The 17,686-nt window shown below is 44.7% G+C and overlaps 1 protein-coding gene across 5 annotated transcripts in view; it reads left to right on the top strand.

Moving 5' to 3' along the window:
* The window catches only part of SH3PXD2A (SH3 and PX domains 2A), a 235,739-nt gene that overhangs the window by 94,436 nt on the left and 123,617 nt on the right, over window positions 1-17,686 (top strand). For all 5 annotated transcript variants that reach the window (XM_048946827.1, XM_048946828.1, XM_048946825.1 and 2 more), the window contains 2 exons: window positions 1,198-1,274; window positions 9,032-9,123. In XM_048946827.1, coding sequence (XP_048802784.1) covers window positions 1,198-1,274; window positions 9,032-9,123 — 169 coding nt within the window. The remainder of the gene's footprint in view (window positions 1-1,197; window positions 1,275-9,031; window positions 9,124-17,686) is intronic.

The following is a 17,686-nucleotide window of genomic DNA, read 5'->3' as shown; positions in this document are numbered from 1 at the left end:
TGCTGTGCTGTTACCTCCAGGCATCACATCCTACAGGGATGGCTCAGCGCCAGCCTTGTGGTGAGATAACCACATGGAACCAGAGAGATTGGTGGCACTCTGAAATGATGACTTCAGAGGACAAACTGACTGATGGGTTTGATCCTGAAATCAACTCTGATAAGGCACTTTGTCCTGTCTGGGACAAAGGGCTTTAACAATTTACAGAGTAGCAGCCGGGACAACGAGGAAAGGCAAACAGAAGGGGCAGAGCCTGGGAGGGTGCAGAGCCTCTGTTACTGGGCTGTTAAAGGCAGTGGTGTCATTTACCTCTCAACTTCTGTAACCATGACAAAATCAAAACCACATATTCGGATTTGGGATCTGATTTCATCTCGTAGCTCATTTTCGTATCCCACCATCTATGGATTAGTATCTCACTTGCCTGCTGGCAGAAGTAGTTTGGATCAGGAGGTGGTATATATGCCTGCGGTTTTTTTTACATAGACATTTCATGGATTAAATAATGCTGGCAGATACTGTTTCTGCACCACAAGGATAACATATAATTTATTCTTGTCTCAATACATTAAAAGAAATGCAGCACAAAAGAAAAAGGGAAGAAAACCACCAAAAAAGGATATGAAGATAAAATCCCTTAGAGCCAAAAAAATACCAACTCCATGACATCCTTGTATGTGGGGAAACTCAGCTCCTCGATTATTTTGATAAACTGTGTTACAAGTAGTATAACACAAAACCCAGCTATTTGTTTAATCTTAGCTGACTTGCAGAGATGTCATCCATTAAGGATGCTGAGGTTATTATTTTTTCACTTTAAAGAACAACAAAAAGAGCTTGTTTGTTCTTCTTATTATTTGGTTTCCCTCTGTAGGTTTATAAGGTATCTATCACCCAAACCTCGTTCCTTGTGCACTGTTGCTCTGTGTACAAGGCTGAGAGCAATGCCATGGGAGGAGACTGGGTGGGCAGCAATGGGGTTATGATGGAGCACTGGTCCCAACATGCCAGAGCAGCACCGTGGTGGAAGTGACTCATAACTTAATATCAATGTGCTCCAGCATAACACCAGCACTGAACAGTAACCAAATTTTGTTTACATTATTTGCAAAATAATATAAAAATATACAACTGTTTGCTATCCAAAGTGGAGGTGATGTTCCTAACCCCCCCCCCCATTCTCTGTTTCCTCCTCAGGTAAGATCCTGTTCCGGAGGAGCCATGTCCGAGATGTAGCTGTGAAGAGGCTGAAGCCCATTGATGAGTACTGCAGGGTAAGGAGCTCCAGGGGAGGGTGTAGAAGAGCTTCCAGGTGTCTCACAGCCATCAGCTGCACCACACCTTTCTCCACGTTCACTACCAAGAGTTTCATCTGTATTGAGCCTATCGCAGGAGGGGGAGGTGTCTTCTTTAAGCAAATATGGTCTGTCCCAAACACCACCAAGATTAATGAAGCAGCTGTGCTGCCCATCTGAAGCACCATGTTGGTGCCTTATTTAATCAGAAAAATCCATAAGCACAGTATCTTCAATAAAAGCGGATTATATTTCTACTTCAACCTTGATGAATGCAAGAGTTCAGTAGGGAAAGAGCCATAACAAAGATGGCATTTTCTTCTTCCCCTGCCTATCTGTGCTGCAGGAGGGAAATTTCAGGTTTGCGCAGCACTAGAGATGGACCGGCGGATTGCAGAGGTGTTTTCTTGTAAGAAGTGAAAGCCTGGAAATTTATGACAGGACAGAAAAGCCTGCTGTGTGGAAAAGAGGGTTAAGGGACCTGGTCTTTCCTTTCCAGCTTAGACTTCATGATTCAATCATAATTGATCCTCTGACAGCAGATTAAAAGTTATTTCTATGCAGGACCGACACTCGATTTTTGGAGAGGTATTGAGCATGTCAGCATATAATTTAAACCCCAGACTTCCTCTTTTCATTCCCATGAGGTTTTCTTTCCATTTTTAAAAAGTCAGAAGACCACGTGGAGGGGAAAACCTCTGTTCCCAGTCAGACATTTGCTCATCCACAATGGTGAGCAGATCCCTGCAGAGCCTGGGGCACACTGCAGGCAATGATGACATGGCCCCAGCAAACCCCTGCCTTCTGCTTCACCCGGGCAAGGAAGCTGTAAGCGAAGTCTTATCACATGAGATCAGGCTTTCTACACAACAATTAACATGCTGTCTTCCTGCTGACAGCCAAGTGGCTGCTTCAAAATGGTCCCACCGCGTCGCCAGCCTCCCTCCTTCAGACAGGAACTGCCCGCGACGCAAGCAGCCGGGACGAATGTCAGGGTTCACCCAGCAGATGCATGGCAGAGAAAGCAGTGATTTACTTGGTAGGGAGCCCCTGCCCCAGGCTGGAAACTGCTTATCTGGGACCCCATTGTCTGTGCCCAGACGGCCCCAGCCCGGCGCTGCCCTGCCACTCACCTCCAAGGAGCAGGCATCACAAAGCTGGTGCACATGGGTCTTAGTGGGACCTGTGAATAGGGTCACATCCCCCTCTTCAGCATAATTTCCTTTTTTTTCCTACCTTTCTTTGCCTGTCCAGTGAATGTTTTGACTCATTAAGAATTGCACAGTGCTGTAGAGGAGGAGGATTGCTTTGAGAGGTTAATCCTGCTCGTCTGAAAGAGGAGCGCAAAGCTTATGTCAGAGTCACAGAATGACTTGGGTTGGAAGAGACTTTAAAGATCATCAAGCTCCAACCAGCTATCGTGGGCAGAGTTGTCCCATGCTGGTCCTAAAATGAGTAGGCAGACAACAAGCTTAATTAAAAAAAAAAAAAAAAAAAAAAAGGAATGATGTGGGTGTAGTTGATGGAGAAAATCTGATGTGAGAGAGTGAAATGAATACATGAGACAACAGGGCTTTGTCCACTGGAATCTATGAGGATATAGAGGAGTCAGGCAGCTTCAGATGCAAAGTTTGTGGTAATTTTTTTGCGAGATGAGGACTCTATCCATCTCACCTGGAAAGATGAAGCACAAATGAGCCATGGGAAACGCATGCGGCAAATGTTCGACCATTTGTTGTTTTGTTGTCTCTGACAGAGCACAGCAATTTGCATGGCTGAGAAGCACGTCTGACTTCTGGTTTGATGTTTTGTGGCTCCCGCTGTGGGCATGGGACCAAGGACAGGCAGGCAAAAGCTGTCCCACACTTTGTGGGACGCTGGCAATATGGGGAGCCCTGCAGAAAGTATTGACCAACAGCATGGGCCTTGTGGCCCTGCAGGCCTCTTGGGTTCTTTGCTGCCGTGTGCCAGCTGAGGGCATGGTACCATAGAGGTACCCAGGCCAGTGTTTTTGGTAAAGCCTCGGGAAGCTTTAACGTTGTGATGAAAAGTGGAGTGGGACATACAGAGAAAGACTTCCAGGGCATTTCTCTGTAAACATGTGAAAGTGAGGGTCTGGATGTCTGAGAGAGGATGTAATCTGAGCGAGTTAGCAAACAAGCTCAGTTTTGCCTGTAAACATGTGCTGCCCACTGGAATTGATATCTCTGGATCATTTCCCTCCTAACTCTACTAACTCTAGGTTTGGAGTTAGCCTGGTGCAATTCAATGTCTTCTGGGCCCCATGGGCCTGGTTTTCTTAATTTTTTTGGAGTTTTTGATGATATGAAAGCAATACCAACTTCACAGCCTTGTCTTGCTAGAGGCGTTTTATTTAATAAGCTTCTTGATCTCCCAAATACACCTCCTGGGTGTGCCTGTCCACTATGCATCACTTTGTATGGAAGAAAGACCAAACCACCACGGTCTGCTTCCTCAGCCCTCTGGGAAGACCCAGGGCAGCATTGCAGGCTGGCGTCTTTGTGTCAGTGCTGACTGAGGGAAGCATCTCTATGCTGGAGAGCTTTGAAGAGACGAGTCCCTTTGTCATAAATACTTCTGTTTGTCACACTTCTATGCTGTCCCAGCTGGAGGATCTTGAAGCTTATGGGCTTTTCCAAAGTGCCCAAATGCACACCCCCTAAACAAAAATCAAATGAGCAGATTGCATCAACTCCAGGAAATATTAGTCATTCTTTTATGACAGTTTACAGGTTTACTCTTCAAAAAGGGAAAAAAACATAATTGCCTCCCTCTTGGTCTCTCAGTCCAGGCTCTCTTTCAAGATTTTACCTTCCTCTAAGCTAGGGCTGAGTTAAAATGAAATAGCCATTGGTCCTGGTCAAGAATGGAGTGTTTAAGTGGAAAACTTTTGAACTTCATCAGTCATTTTTACCCTACCTTTCAGAATCCTGACGTGTTTGGACCAGCTGCAGTAGTGAGAGTTAATTATTTGCAATGTCTCTTTCGGTACCTGGTGTAGAACTTCACTTCCCAGCTTCTTATGGCCCTTTCATGTCAGAGCCCCTTCTATGTGTGAATCATTTCTAAAATTGCACCCTTTTTCCACCTCACCTCAGTGCTTTATTTATTCTCACATCTCCCCTCTTTTCCAGTCTGAGTCACTGCCATGCACTCTTCACCCAAGTCTCTAGTGTGGTTGAATAGAATCACAGAGTCATTTGAGTTGGAAGGGACCTTTATGGGTCATCTAGTCCAACTGTCCAACTCCTTTCCAGTGAACAGGGACACCTATAGATGTGACTGTCAGTGTTTGCCATCTGGCCTCCACAATTCATTTTTTTGGGGGTTTAAGCTTGGAGGAAATGTGAGGCTCTCAACAAAACAGATGCAAAAAGCATTTTCAGATAAGTAAAATTATTTTTCTGTTCTGAGAAGAGAACTACGGTAATTGCACTTTCCCTCTTGGTGAACTCATGACCATTCCTAAACATCTGCCACAACCAATTATTGTTAATTAGGATGATAAGCAGTTGAGAACAGGATACTTAATATGAAAAGTCAGGGAGCCGTAATCATGCAGTAGTCAGCTGTCTCTGTGTGTGGAGCTGGGATTAACCCCACTGAGCATAGGGAAACTGGGTGCCTGAACCCTGTGCATGATTTACCACCAGAGCTGGGTGTCCCCACTGCGGCAGATAGATTCCCTCCACGAGGGCTGGCCCTCCTCCAATGGTTGTACAAGTGGTTAAGCAAGTGCAACCAGTCTCCAGTTTTAGACACAAAAGGTTCAGCGGGGTGAATATCCTTGTATGCATATCCCCACACCTCCTGCATGTCTCCATAAATGCATGTCAGTGCATCTGGTTTTTATAAATGTATCTGCGTTAAATGCAACACGCAGCACTCAAGGCACGCTTAAATACTGCGTGTTTCTTTATCTGTGTGCATGCATTTTAATGTCATAAATTCCCACCAAGCTGTTTGCAGTCCATCTGACCTACAGCACCAGCCTGCACCCCATGCTGTGCTTTGCTGTGGGTGCTGTGTGAGGCAGACAGCCGGTCATGCTGGATGCCAGGGGCTGATTGCTAACGCCCTGCCTGACGTGACAGCTTTTCTAATAGCTTTTCCAATCACCTGCGTCTCCATGAGACTGTCTGAAACCTGTAATATAGAGAGACAGACATCATTACAGGCCTAAATAGCACATAAAAGCATATCTTCTGAGGAGTGTGTGAGGTCTAAGCAGCGCATGTCTGCCTTTGCCTTCCAAAGAAGGAATCTCACTGATAACATTCGGCAGTGGTGTAAGGATGAATTCTGCTCACTGGCACTTTTTATCTCTCACCTTTCCTGTGCAAGTTCCTTGCTGTTTCTGGATGTGTGCTGTTTGTAACTGCATGTATTTACCTCTGTTTTCTGCTTACCAGGAAGAATGTCACATCCCTATCCTTTCCATCCTTTCACCATCTGTTTTCCTCTTCTCTCCTTGACCTCACAGTCCTGCCTTCAGCCTGCTGAAGCTCTGCCTGGAGCCATTTGGCTGGAACGTGTATTTGCCCAATGTGTATTTCCCCCTTGCAGAGGAGCAGAGATGTTGCATATGTCCTCAATGACTGGCTGCAGACTTACACCTGAGCTCCCCAAAAACATGCGATGGCCGATTATTATCAGGTGGTTTTCATTTCACTGGGCTGAAAATGGCAGCGCTCTTGGAGGTGATTCTGCAGCATGAGAGCCAGCTCTGCCCCGGGGCCACTGTGTCCCCAGGGTTCGTGAGCTGGTGGCTGTGTGTGGAACAGCTTCAGCTCTTTGGTTCTTGTTCACTGCTCTCTGCCTGGGAAGGAGAAAAGCTAAGGAGGACCTTTGCAGTTAGAATCATAGAATCATGAAATCGTCTGAGTTGGAGGGAACTCTTAAAGGCCATCTGGTCCAACGCCCCTACACTGAACAGGGATACCTACAGCTCCATCAGGTGCTCACAGCCCCATTCAGCCTGACCTTGGGTGTCTTCAGGAATGGGGCACCCCCCATCTCTCTGGGCAGTCTGTGCCCTCCTCACTCTTATTGTAAAAACTTCTTCCTTATATCCAATCTAAATATCTCCTCTTTTAGTTTGAAACCAGTTGTCCTCCTGCAGCTCAGCATGACCACGATGCTCACCTTAATGCTTCTGGAGATTTCCAAACAGGGGACCACCAGGTCAGAGGGGTCAGATTTCTTAAAGTTTCCATTGATTTAGAAACATAAAACAACACAGCCACTTGCTGGTGTGTTTCTACATCACTGAAAACCCACTCTGTGCTCTGATCCAGTACTGACATCTGTAGCCTGCTTTTTAAGAAGGGCAAATACCTGCAACGTGTAGGGAAGTGGTGTTTCTTTGAGAAGGCCTCTGATGTCCAGGACCCCCTGTGATACATTTAACTTGGGTATTTATGTTTCTCTAGTAATGATATGTATCATTTGCTGTTGGCCCATTGACTGCACAAGATCAAGCCCTTAGAGATTTCAAAACACACTGTAGATATTAAATATCTGAGCCTTGTAACCTTTCAGCAGATTAGGTAAGTGTTATTGCTCAGCATTTTAAATGGATAACAGAAGATGTATCCCTGCTGAATTTCATGGAATGAGGTTAAATAACCTGTCCAAACCAAGAAGGGCGTTAGTAACGGAGCCAGCAATGGATCTTGGCTCCCTGTACTGGTCTTCAGACAACAGTGCTGCTCTGCATAGGTCTATCTCCTGGTTGGGATTCAGCTGAATAAAATGTGCTGTGGTGTCTGAGGTGATGCAGTGTTTCTCTTTCAGCATGCCATAATCTTTACTGTTCCCTGGGCATTTGCTGGTTTCCCAGTATTATTTCTGCTTATATGCACCGGGAATAAAGGCAGAGATCTTTCTTACACTGTTGAGCAAAACAGCAGCATTGACTTGGAAAGCAATGGAAGCTGAGGTGTCTTTCATTCAAAGTAGAGGGATTCAGTTTTCCATCTCTTACACTTGATCCTGCATTAGCTGCAGGATCCAGCAGTGCTGTGTAGCCATGCCCAGCTACTGCCAGGCTTCTGCCGCTGATGCTGCTTCCTCAAAACAAGGTGTTTTCTTCTGCTCTGTAGAACAGTTACAAGTAGCCTTTCCTCTTATCTCCTCCAAGCCTTCTCAATGACTGCTGAACACTGAACAGGCCATTGTGGCCAAGTCAGCTTCTTCTTCATAGGTTTGTTGATATCACATGAATTTTCCCTGCATTTGTATGGTATCCCTCAAGCAGGGAAATGTAAGCTTTAGGCCTGGAAGCAGTCATCTTGTAGCTTCAGACCACCTCAAACAGGATCAAGTTGCCTAATACTGGAAACTGCTGCTTCAGATTAGGGTTTTTATTTGGGGGGACTATTTTCCTTGATGTCCTCAAGCAGGAGTAGTCTAGGAAACAGATTTGTTCTCTTCTGAAGTTTGCCTAGAAGCAGACGCATTAGCAGACTGCCCGTCCTGCCTTCATGCTTTGGCTGGGCCTCCTTGGCTGTCTGACCAAGATAAAGCAGATGTTTCATGGGTTAGTATAACCAGTTTGCCCTAATGCACCTTCATTTAGCTCTGCTGTAGTTTTTCATCCATCTCTCAAGATTGTTTGTCCTACTTCCAACTAGCAGATGAGCCAGGCAATCTCATTTTGTCAAATGGGTTTACAGCACTTCTAAGAAGTTTGGTCTATATTTAACCCGTGGCCTATATTCACCATAACTTAGCAGAGGGGAAGGTTAACTCCAGCTTCTTTTCCTCTCCTAATGGTCACTTCTGCAGTAAATCTCAGAATTATTAGACACATGAAGCTGCTGTTTGCAGGCTGCGGATGGATGCGTGGCTTCCTTGGGCACCGTCAGGATCTATAGCTTGGGCAGCAAATTCACAGCATGATTCTGCCTTGTATACTTGTCTCACAAGTTTCCAATCCACTTCCACGTTAGAGTGGTTCTTCCCAAATTATACTCACAATTGCTGAGTGTGACAAGTGCTGCATATCTGTATCTTGCAAAGTGCATGGACATTGTTAGCCAGGACTCACTGCAGTGAAGCTGCCTTTGTGCACAAATAGCCTCCAGGCCTTTTGTTTTCTTTCTTTCTTTGTTTCTTTTTTTTTTGCAGGCAATTAATCAAATTTCTTTCCTATTAATTTAGGAACAAATTGTGTGCTTTTGTTTGTTTTCTAGCAAACTCTGCTAAAACAGAAAAATGTTGACAGTGCTAAACAATAAGCTTTATGGGGAACATTAATTCATTGTATGAGTAGGTGTTGAGTCTGCAGATTTTCGTTGCTTGCATTTGTATGCATTGACTTAAGAGCTTCTAAACCCTAGCCACATTGCCTTGAGGTGCTGTTCAAACCTGTCACAAAGTCCCTGCCACAGAGTACTTAATCATTTCATTGTAATGCTTTTGCTCACGTGATCTGAATCCTGCTCTTGGACACGTAGCAGAAGGTGACACTGGCCAACTCTAGGTACCATCACTTATCTGAATTCATCACTTCCTACTTGACATTTGCAGTCAAGTTGTGCAATTCCCTTTCTTCTCAGGTAAGTAGCTGGACCTGATGCTTTCCTTTTCTGTTTCCTTCCCCCTGCCAAGATTGTTTTGCTACTTCTTGCTTGGTAGTTTAAATACTTTAGGCCATGTTTTTAAGTTGGCTTTTCTAAGTGCTTCTCCCTCCCTTTTGATTCCCTCTGCAGGCGCTGGTTCGACTTCCCCCTCACATTTCACAGTGTGATGAAGTCTTCAGGTTCTTTGAGGCTCGTCCAGAAGACCTCAACCCTCCAAAAGAGTAAGTGCTGCATGCTTTTCCAGTTCTTCTTGGTTGGCTAGAAGAAAGATGAAGGTCATTCACTTAAATGCTACTGTAAGCGCGGAACAGATTTTGTAGCTTTCAAGGAGTACCTCAGAAAATGCCCAGCAATTACGTATAACCACTTGGGTGTGTGGAGGACAGAGAAGTCAAGCAGCCCTCAAACACATTTTTCAGCCACCCCCACCCACTTTTGCATTGTTTCTTGCTGATGTTTCTAATGAGGGAACCTCCCCTTGCTTGTGAGTTTTACCTGATAATTATCACCAAGGACTCATTTAGTTGGCACAGCAGCAGGGGGAAATCCTGCCAGTAAGTACTCAGCTAATAATTACTAGCTGCTTCTTTAAATGTACTCCTGCCCACTTTAAATGTATTCCTGCCCTCCCTTTAGTTATCTGAAGGGAGCAAGATTGTGATCCAAATCCAAAATCGTCTCTGGAGAGTCTATTCTTTCTAAGCAGGAAGCTAAGAAAAAGGCTGGGAAAAGAGTTTCCATTGAACACAAAGCAGAATCATAGCCTTTACCTTGGAATAGACAAGCTGATTCATGGTGATATTGTCACAGTTCAGAGAACTAATTTATCCAGGGAAAGCATTGGCAAGAGAGTATTTACAAGCAACTGTGCTGCCTTGCATAATGTTTCCTTTTCTCCTGTATAACAAGCAGGATATATTTGGTTGTGTTCTTCAGTAATACGTTGACTTGTTTCCATTGTGTTTTGTGCAGCTCTGTGGCATGATTTGAAACCTGATTGCAGGCAGTGTTTCTGTAATTTGGTCTCACCTGTATTAGCACAGCCCAGTAATAATCTCAGAATAATGGAATCATTAAGGTTGAAAAGACATTTAAGATCATCTAGTCCAGCCCCAGCCCATCCCCACCATACCCACTAATCACATCCCTCAGTGCCACATCTCCACAGTTCTTGAAAACCCCCGTGGATGGTGATTCCACCACCTCCCTGGGCAGCCTGTGCCAATGCCTCCCCATTCTTTCTGAGAATAAATTTTTCCCAACACACAACGTAAGGCCTTTATCTCTCATCCTATTGCTGTTACATGGGAGAATAGACCAACCCCCATCTCTCTACAACTTCCTGTAGACTCACAGAACTAGCCTCTAAGATTTGTGTGATTTGCATTTGCATGCACCGGTACAGGTTGAGAGATGAGCTGCTGGAGAGGAGCTCTGAGGAGAGGGACCTGGGTGTCCTGGTGGATGACAGGTTGGCCATGAGCCAGCAGTGTGCCCTTGTGGCCAAAAAGGCCAATGGCATTCTAGGGTGCATTAAAAAGAGCGTGGTCAGCAGGTCGAGGGAGGTGATCCTCCCCCTCTACTCTGCCCTGGTAAGACCTCATCTGGAGTACTGCGTCCAGTTCTGGGCTCCCCATGTACAAAAGAGACAGAGAAAGAGTCCAGCAGAGGGCCACAAAGATGGTGAAGGACCTGGAGCATCTCTCCTATGAAGAAAGGCTGAGTGAACTGGGTCTGTTCAGCCTTGAGAAAAGAAGGCTGAGAGGGGACCTGATCCAGGTCTATAAGTATCTAAGGTGTGGGGGCCATAGTGGTGAGGCCAGACTGTTTTCAGTGGTGAGTGGAGACAGGACAAGGGGAAACGGCCGGAAACTGCAGCATAGGAAGTTCTGCACAAATGTGCACAAGAACTTCTTTACAGTGAGGTGACGGAGCACTGGAACAGGCTGCCCAGGGAGGTGGTGGAGTCTCCTTCTCTGGAGATGTTCAAGACCTGCCTGGATGCCTACCTGTGCGACCTGCTGTAGGGAACCTGCTTTGGCAGGGGGGTTGAACTCAATGATCTCTGGAGGTCCCTTCCAACCCCTACAATTCTGTGATTCTGTGCGATTCTAAGATCATCAAGTCCAATAGAAAATGGATATAAAGTTTGAGGGGGCTGTTTGCCACTTTGGTGCATGCAGTGCCTATAGATAACAGAAAGGTTTCCACTGACTTCAGCTGTCTTATGTTGGACCTGTAGCTGTGATGTTAGTGGAGAGGAGGGGATGTTTGCAGCTTGATTTCCAACTTTCTCAGTTGCTCATGTGTGGCTTTGATCATATTGGCATTTGTACTGAAGCAAGTACTGCTAGTGCAGCTGAGAGCAAACGTTTTTTGTTTGTGAAATGAGAAAAGGAGCAGCTTTAAAATGAAAAGTCTGCAAAAATAGCTGCTCTTTTTTTCTTTCTAGACAGGCTTGCTTTGGAGAAATTTTTGGGGTGAGTAGAAAAAATGAAGTTGCGTGTTCATTGTTAAATATGTGCTGCAGACTCAGAAGGTGTTGCAGCAGGGTATGTCTACACTCTGGAACCTACAGACCATCATGATTTTCATTTATGTCTGGTAAAGAAGGTTTGCAGAGGTTGTTTAATTCCACATTTTCTGTCTGATGCAGGGAGACACAGACATGTTCTAACAGAATCATATCCCAGAGCAGGAGTAGGATCTCCACAGTTACAGGAGAGGATCCCACTTGGACCTCAGGAATCTGCATTTCACACTGTTTAACGCTCCTGCCTGCGCTCTGTATTGATTCAGGGCCTGTGGCATTAGATCTCAGTAAAAGAGTCGGGACTGGACCTGACAGGCAGGGCACTAACCATTATGGCTTTCTTTCTCTTTTCCTTCCTACATTTTGTTGAGGGTCTTTTGCTGAGCTCCCAGTTCAATGGCAGTGAAGCAGTTTTTCTAGTTACCCATTTGCACACCCTAGGAAAAACAAAAAAGCCTAAATTTTCTCAGCCCAGGCTTTGCAACTTATTCCAGCCTAGTAATAAGTGTGATTTATTTCCCTGGAAAATGTAGAGCAATAACCTGATTAAATCTCACTTCACTAATGTCTGCAAGACATTAATCTAGCCGGGTTTAAACAAATCCTACCTCGTCTTCTGTAAGCAAACAGATCTTAGGGAAGGTGTCTAAGGTTTCTGCTGGGAGCGCTTCACAAAAGATGTATTGTTGAAACTGAAGATTAATCTCTACAAAAAGATGATGTAAAAGCCAATGGAAACATCTTAGTGTTTTTCTTCTGCGGACTGAGGAGGGATGGAGGAGGTGTGGGGCTCACTGGACCTCTGCGTAGGGTCCGGGAGAAGGGAGATTGTCAGAGTCTGCACGAAGGAGTGTGGTCCGACAGAGAAATCCCTGATTCATTCCCTTGCTTTGTACTCTGCCAAGCCCCTTCAGAAGGAGCAAGCCAGCACTGCCTGAGCCCTGTGAAATCAGCCCTCCCTGGACCTCACTCACAGCCCCATTATCTCACTGAGGGTGGTAGGGGGTAGCCTGGGGGCAGCATCTAGGCTACCAGAATTATTTTCTCTTTATTCAGCTGCTTCTTTTAGCACTCAGTGTGGCGATTGTTCATGCAGTGACGATGTAGCATGCACATGGCACCCAACTGGCTGTGTTAAAGGAGAGCAAATGTCACCAAGTGAGGGATTCAGCCACCGAGGGATGGCAGAATGGAGTTGCTCATGCTGCTTTTGTGTCTTGTTTCTGTGTGCAGCAAGATGGGCTTTAGTTTCGGGATCGCTTGCTCTGTCTTTCTGCAGAAGCTCATCTTCATCAGACAAAGACTGACCTGGAGTTCAATTAGCTGACCTCCAGGAGTGAATCCCTCACTGCCCCTGCATGCTATCCTCTCTGGGCTGCAGCCATTTGGCTTGCAGGCTGCTCCCTGCAGGGTCGTTTCCTACTACTGCTGTGTTCTGTACTCTGGTTTCCCATGGTGCTGAGCAGCATGCGATCCAGCTATAATAAAAGACGGGGTTTTCCAACACAGTTATAATCTGGCCAGTTTGCTGGGTTGGATTTGCTGCTTAGGATTTCTCTTTCCTGTTTTGGTGATGGTCCAAGCTTTCGAGTTCTGTGACAATAGGCAGAAGGTATTCCATTCAGCACCACTGAAAATCTTCCTTGTCCAGCAGCTTGTAGGCAGAGTTGGAGAGGTGTCTCCAGAGAGCATAGCTGGGCTGTGCCTACAGCGGTGCTGCAGCTGGGCCAGGTAGCTCACAACAGTAGGTTCCTTTTGTGCAGCATGGGATAGACCTTCAGAGGACACTAAATCCTCTGTGGCACAGTTTGGGAGCAATCTTGGACCACTCCCCACGGTGAAAACATGTCCTCTGTAAGAGAGCTATGGGAAAAGTTACTGTAAAGAAAGAAGAAAGGACTGTTTTTATTTTTCCAGCATTCTACATTAAAACACCATGTCATTGAAAGCCATTCATTTCCTGGATGCTTCTGTTAATAATTATAATTACTAATAACTAAGCCAGAGGTAGATTAATTTCAGACTTCTACTGGGGATTTGGGTTTGAGGCTAAGGTCAGGCCAGGGCTCACAGTCAACAAACAGAATCTCAGAAACCATTTTTTTAATCATTCTTTTTTTACAAAAAATAACAGAAATACCCAAAGAGGAGTATTAATCAATTCGACATTGCGTACGGTCTATTGCTTTTAGGGCATTTTTCCTGTTTGATTCAAAATATCACAGCCAGACTGATCACATGAGTGTTCATTTTCCTTTCTGGTCTCACTCCAATATCAAAAGCAGACCAAAATCCATTGGTGCATTTCTGCAGTCCTCCTCCTGCAGAAATTCGGGCAGGCTCAAACAGGATTTCTGTTTAAACCACCAATAATAACATTAACAACTGAGTTTAAAGCAGCATTTATTATCTGAGAATATTTTATTCTGAAAGTCATGAAGTGATTTTAAAACAATATACAAATCCTGACAAAGTGGGGCACTTAACTGAGTACAGAGATAATACTCTGTGGGTTGATGCAGAAAATGCATTTACTAATGGCAGTTTCTTTACAGAAGTACAGAAATTTATTGCATAGCTGTGGCCTTTCTGCATCATATGTCCATCACATAAATCCTAGCATCCCATTCCAGGTTGCAGATGCTAGGCAGTGAATGCAAGTTGGATTCTCCCTTTCTTTTTCACCTATTACAAACTTCTTGTAAGGAATCTGAAAAGAAGCTGCCATGGTAATACATTAATCATATTTTAGTGTGTGAGTTTGAAAGTGCTAAAGTACATTTCCCTGATAGACTTGTTTTCTATCCATTAACTTAACTGTGTTACATATGACTATTCCAGGTTCCCAAATGATCTGCCCTGCATTATCTAATGAAAGAGGAGGCAAGTTTTTCATCTGTAGAACATCTATCTTTATTCTCAGTTGTTTGATATTAAGCTAATCATTTTTCTTGTATTCCATCCCTTTAGAATAGTGTTTCATGACACATTTGGGAGTGGAGTTTCTGAACAGATGTGCCGCGAGGAAGGCCGCTGTTCTTTGTTTGGGATTGATCTTTATTACAGGGCTTACAGAAGGGAGAATTTTCCCATCATTTAGGAATGCAGTCAGCACCATCTCATGACAATCAGTATTTCAGTCCCTACTTGGTGGTAGTATTGGGATCTCTCGATGAATGCATTTTTTCAGGAAAATTCATTCCACTTGAGAGATGCGGAATGGAAGTTAATTTCCCTAAGAAATGCAAAATCAGCAAATGATAGAAGTCTTAATTTCATGTGATTCACCATCTGGGAAGTAAGTCATAATACACAGAACATGAAAAAAGAAAGATGTATCTGATATTTGTCTGAAAAAGTTGACATGAAGATAAGACAGTTAAGATCCATTGTTCTGATGGGAAGAAGAGTTTCATGTTTTCAAAAAATTGCTCAATCACCTTTGCTGAGATTTGGGTAGGTAAGGATTTAACAACCTGTGAAGGCTGTTCGCCAAACACCTTGTTTGGCTGCCCTTCCCCAGCCATCCAGCGACATGGATTGCTGTGGGAATGAGCTGCCACGGGTCTCTGAGCATCTGGGCTCAGCAGAGCACCAAATGTGCCTTTTTTAGAAGAACGTTTGCTCCAAAATGTTTATCCTCGACACCTAAGTTTGTTGTGAAAATGACTTTGTGAAAGTGCTTCACAGCATGCTGCCCGTAGTGTGGGGTGGCAGAAATCTGTGGCTGTGGTGAGTCTGCTGCAGTGCGAGGTCACCATCAGATGGTCTCCAGATACCCCTGTTGGCTGCTGGCCTCATCACTGCCTGCTGCCAGGATCCTTGGGAAGGTCTTACTCAGAGATGGTTATCTTAAACAAAACCAACACATGGACGGAGCGCTCTCTAGGTATGGAAAAAAAGGAAATAACACATGCACAACTCATCCTCTTCTTTCATTTCACATTGGAATTTCCCCTTTTGTTTGCAATGTATAAATGATTTGGGCTGCATATCAAATGGAGGGTATTGAAACTCTGCTGGCTGCAGTCTCAGTGGTACCAGGAGGTAGTGCAGCCTGCCTGAGAGAAGATTTGAATCTTTCCGCTGTTTGGCCAAAAAAATAAAAGGGAAATTGCATGTAGATAAATATCACACAATAAATGCTGGGGAAAAACAGACTGCATATTAAATGAAATAGATTCAGCAACCACAAAAAAAAAAACAAAAAAAAAAAAAACACCAAAAACCCAACAACAAAAAGATGTGGAGGAATGGCAGTTGGAACAGCATACAGCACTGCTGTTGCTGGACAGCAAGAGCTTGTATTCCTTGCCTTCAGTGTCACATTTGGAACTTGTGCTTGCTTTGTAGATCTGTCTGTGAAAGGACACAGCGCGAAGGTATCCCAGTGAATGCCACTTGGCACTGGCCACCCGGCACACAGAAATAGCTCTTGCCTGGATTGGGTATGACCACACTGCAGGGTTTAAAAGTGGTGTGCTGTCACAGGCACAGGATGGATTTAAAATAACCAGACTTATTCTGAATGCATCCGAATGTAACCGAAATCAGAGCTTTGCCAACAGGTTCCTGCTTTGCTGCTGCTGGGAACTGGCTTGTCTGGACTGAGCATAGCAGTACTATCAGAGTTAGTGAAGGTTTACAAATCTGAGACAAGTCTTTTTCTATAGAAAAGATTTGGGACTGAAGAGGTATTTTGAAAAGCTGACGTTGCCTTTAGAAAACCCAAATGCTAGGGCTGTTGGCTCGAGGGCCTTTTTCCTGTTCAGTAATTTTTCCTCGTATCCTAAAGGAACAGTCACTGCTGATAAGTTTGCCGATGCCTATTTTGTAGATTAGAAAGTAATACTTCAGTTAATGTTTAAATTAACCCATGAAATTCCTTCCTCCCAGAGAAATGAAGGTTAATGGTTAATGGAGGGGATTTGGAAGTCTGCTCTTTTTTGCCTCGTTTACTTATTTTGTGATATTGGAAATCCTCTTCCATCTCCTGGCTGTAGAGGAGCTGAGACACCTGTTATCCTTGAGCCCTGAGCCAGTGAAATAGGATCTTCTAAAGCCTGTGTGTAGGGCTGGTGATTCTGGCTTTGACACCCCAGAACGGGGTAGTCCCTTGGCCTGAATTATCGATGTGGATAAGCACACTGAAATTATTTAGGTCTATGTAAGGAGCAGAGCAATGTCTGGCATTGCTGTGCCTGGTGAATGAACCTGAGACTGAGGAGAGGAAGAGGGACGGCAACTTCCTCATCTTATCTTCATTCCTTGCTCCCAGGGAGCCCCTGCCAGCAGGTTAATTGCAGCACTGGCTGCCTGTCACCGCTGACTCATCACAGGAGGGATGGGCTGGGCATTGCTTTGCACTAACATGGCAAAGTGGGGGAGAGCCCATCTTATCCCCCGTGTGTCACGTCTCTGAGAAACAAGAATAGGCAGCTCATGCTATAAACGTAATTATATAACGGAGAAGAATCCAGCTTGTCATTGCCATGTCTATATTTAATATTGCTCGGCTATTGTTTAATGAAGATCTTTTTCCACTCCAAGGAGGAGAGCACTGAGGACAGACGTGCTCAATGGGGCGTTTGCTGCCAGGGTGATAAATTATCCCCTGTTGGCGCCTGGGGTCAGATGGGACTTCTTGCTGCCCCGTGCTTCCTATTGTTGATTGCTGTGTAATTCTGATGCTGCTTATCTGGAGGCTCCCTTTATTTTCCATGCTGCTGCAGATGAGTGGCCTCCCTGGTTATAAAAAGAGTGTTTTTCTCTTGTACCCAAGCCTAGTGTAACTGCATATGCAATTCTGAAATGACTGGGGGCAATGTAAGATGTCCCATTAAATTTGATAAGGTTTTATCATGCTGTGCATGCTATCCTATATGTAACAAGGCATTGTTATGTATAGGATATATATAACTTACATTGCTTAAGTGTGTTTTAGTGCTGTGTAATACAGGCCAGATGGATATGACATTTCCAATTTATTTAAGGTGGAGCATTTCAAGCAGAAGTGACGTTCCTTGGTAAACAGGACTTTAAACTCTGGCATCTCCAGCACAGCCCTTTACATCCAGTGCATGCCATTGGGCAGGAGGACAGAGCTTGGGGTCTCATGTCCACAAAGTCCTGCATTCAGCTCTCAATGCTGTTGCTGGTTAAAACCTTTTTTGTATTAAGCCCAGAAAGAAAAGATGTTTGTGGCAGTAGGAAGCCATGCCCTGGAGGGCTGCACACATCTGAGATGCTCT

Source organism: Lagopus muta, chromosome 5 (assembly GCF_023343835.1).
Source record: "Lagopus muta isolate bLagMut1 chromosome 5, bLagMut1 primary, whole genome shotgun sequence".
Taxonomy (NCBI): Eukaryota; Metazoa; Chordata; class Aves; order Galliformes; family Phasianidae; genus Lagopus; species Lagopus muta.
Note: the sequence above shows the minus strand (reverse complement) of the source record. Positions and strands in the feature narration are given on the sequence as shown.